The sequence below is a fragment of the Colius striatus genome, chromosome 1 (assembly GCF_028858725.1).
Source record: "Colius striatus isolate bColStr4 chromosome 1, bColStr4.1.hap1, whole genome shotgun sequence".
Lineage (NCBI taxonomy): Eukaryota > Metazoa > Chordata > Aves > Coliiformes > Coliidae > Colius > Colius striatus.
In genome coordinates, this window is record NC_084759.1 from 129,103,988 (window position 1) to 129,106,774 (window position 2,787).

General features: G+C 45.2%; 1 protein-coding gene across 1 annotated transcript; it reads right to left on the bottom strand.

Annotated features, from left to right (window-relative positions):
* Window positions 1–456: 456 nt before the first annotated feature.
* GPR19 (G protein-coupled receptor 19) lies at window positions 457–1,701 on the bottom strand. The gene has a single exon (XM_010201272.1). It carries the CDS (start codon window positions 1,699–1,701, stop codon window positions 457–459), a length of 1,245 nt encoding a protein of 414 aa, XP_010199574.1.
* Between the last annotated feature and the right edge of the window lie 1,086 nt (window positions 1,702–2,787).

Genomic DNA, 2,787 nt, shown 5'->3' on the forward strand with positions numbered 1-2,787 from the left:
TCACAAGACAGCAACTCGCCCAGAGGACTGTGGTTTCTCACTGGCATGTTCTTTGGGTTTTGTATGCAAAATGACATCTGGAAGGCCTCAGGTCTACAGCATGGTGCTAGTGCCTTATAGAGGCAGCCATGACCATGAATCCTCTGCTTAACTCTAGGTCTAATTTTTCTTTGTAAGAGGTAAATAAGTGGCAAAGCAAAACTAAACATATGGTGGTGCTTCTGGGAGAAACAACTTGCTTGTAACACGAACCACACAGAAAACATTGGTCTTGTCTCATCAGAATCTAAGTCAAATGAAAGAGACTGGACACATCAAAATCATCACATTTAATAAAATAAACCATCTTTTTTTTTCCCCTAAAAGTTCTATTTAAAAAAGTTGCAAATATACATTGTTTCAAAAAGGAGAAGAAGCTCCTTGTTCCGGGGGGTATTTACAAAGCAATGGAGGCAACTAGACAAATGTGTTGGGAGGATTGGACTGAATAGGCCAGGCAAGCTTTTTTTCCTTTGCTTCTCTATTGAAAGCATCATAGATGGAGTCTTTGGTGACAGTTTTGGCTGGAGCTGGGGTATCTGTGATTCCAATGTGATTCTTTTTGGCCATCCTGGAACTGGTGGTGATGGTGTACACGTTGCTTCTGTAGCATTTCATCGCGGACATGCAACAAGTTTCTTTCATTCCTCTTCTGAAATTTGCATTATAGATAGAGTAGAGGGTTGGCTTAGAGGCTGAAGAACTGAAAGAGATAAAAGTGATGGCCAGGAAGACCAAGGAGCTCTTTCTGTAGTCTGTCTCCTTTGGGTGCCACAGCTGTGTCACATAGAAAGGGAACCAGGACAAGAGAAATATTGAGTTTAACATTAAGAACATCTTAATGGTTTTCACTTTTGTTCTTGGGACAGTATTCATTGTCCTCCTGACAGTTCTACCATCGCTGCCTATTCTCCAAATGTACTTGATGATCTTGTAGTAGAAGAGGAGAATGAGGATGGCTGGGATTAAAAACACTACCAAGAGGTGAATGATGCTGTAGGTAGCTCCTTCCCAAGAACTGGGGAGAAAGAAGTTGCAGTGGTCATCAGCGTTGGAGCTGTAGAAAAAGAGAGCCGGTGATGCAAATGCAGCATCCAGTAGCCAAGAGGCCAGGATCATTTTTTTGGCTTTCTCCCTTGACACTTTGAAGCTCAAGGGGTAGACGATAGTATAGAACCGATCTACACAGATGGAGAGGAGCACGTATATCTGGACACCAGGGGTGAGGTACTGAATGTACCTTACCAGCTTGCACATCCCATTCCCCAGCATCCACCTGCCATAGGTGAGTTGGAGCAGCACAAAGGGCATGCCTGCAACACTGAGGAGAAGGTCTGCACAAGCCATGGAGATGACAAAATAGTTGGTGGTGGATTGTGTCCTCCTGCTCCTGTGGATCACTAAGCAAACGAGGGAATTTCCGAAGACGGAAGCCAGCCACAATGCTGCCAACACCACGCTGGCTGCTGCAATTTCCTCCAGCCTCAGATCATACCGCAAGACAGTGTGGTTCCTGTTTGAGCTGGCTTCTATGGGTGACTCCATTGTTGCATAGCCAACAGGAGGGATGGAGGTTTTAGGGTAGCTGGTGTTCTGCAGCAGCAGCAGTAAGGTAGGGAGAACAAAAGGAGCACTGTTGTTCTTCATGCTGTGGGCAACCATGGCCACGACTTTTTCTCAGGCTACATCAAGAAAAAAGAGAAAAGATTCTAGTTAAGTATTGAGTGACAAACCTTCCTTAACTAATGAGCGATACATTGAATTAGTGTGTGTACAACCACCAAAGTAGCAGATTTCAGAGAAACAGTCAGAAATATATGGGGAGACAAAGGCTTGTTCCAGCAGAGGCCATTAAGTTTCAGGCAGGATTTTATTATTGGCCTGCCTATTTTAGAACAGACACTTCTGTCATCTGGAAAAGAAATTCCTCCTTCCCCGCTAGAGACTGAAATCAAACTGCTGCAGTTCCTTTGTGGTAGATACGGTATACACCATGGTGTGGTGGTTTAGCCCTGTCTGATAATAACCAAACCACATAGTTACTCACTCCTCCATACCTCATCAGGATGGGGAGGAGAGTCAAAAGAGAATTCTAGAGCCTTATGGATTGAGATAAGGACAATTTAGTAGAACAACACAGAGAATAAGGAGTTATAATCAGCTATGGGATACAGAAAACAAGCAATGCCGGTGTCACCGCTCACCTCTTGCAGCCCAACACAGAGAAGCTGCAGTTTCCACTAGCCCTGGCAGCTGCCTTTATGTCACCATGGTATCCAATAGGCTGGCTGCTGCCCCTTGCAGTGTTGGGGGAAAGTTAACCCTATTCCCGCCAAACCCAGGACACATAGTATATGATAGCTATGACCTCCTGGAGTTTTAAGGAGGGTGGATACAAGATATATTGCTAGAGAGTTTCCAGTCTTGGATTTAGCCAGATGGTTGTGTTCATTGCCTATCACAGTGATAAAACAGAAAAATTATCAATATTAGTGGCTATGCATATACAAGCACCTTCTCAGTGGCTGATGCGTTAAGTGTAGCCCAATGGAAAGTACAGTGTGCTTAAGAACAGCTTTGCACAGCTGCAGAGTCACAGACAGCTTGCGTAGCCACAGCTGGGCTGCCACAGGGCCCTGCTGCACCTCCTGTCCACGCCTCACACCAGGCCTGACTGCTGACTTTATATCGTGGCAAAGTGGGTCAGTGCGTGAGTCACCAGCGCTGCTCCCAGAGCAGTTGACATTA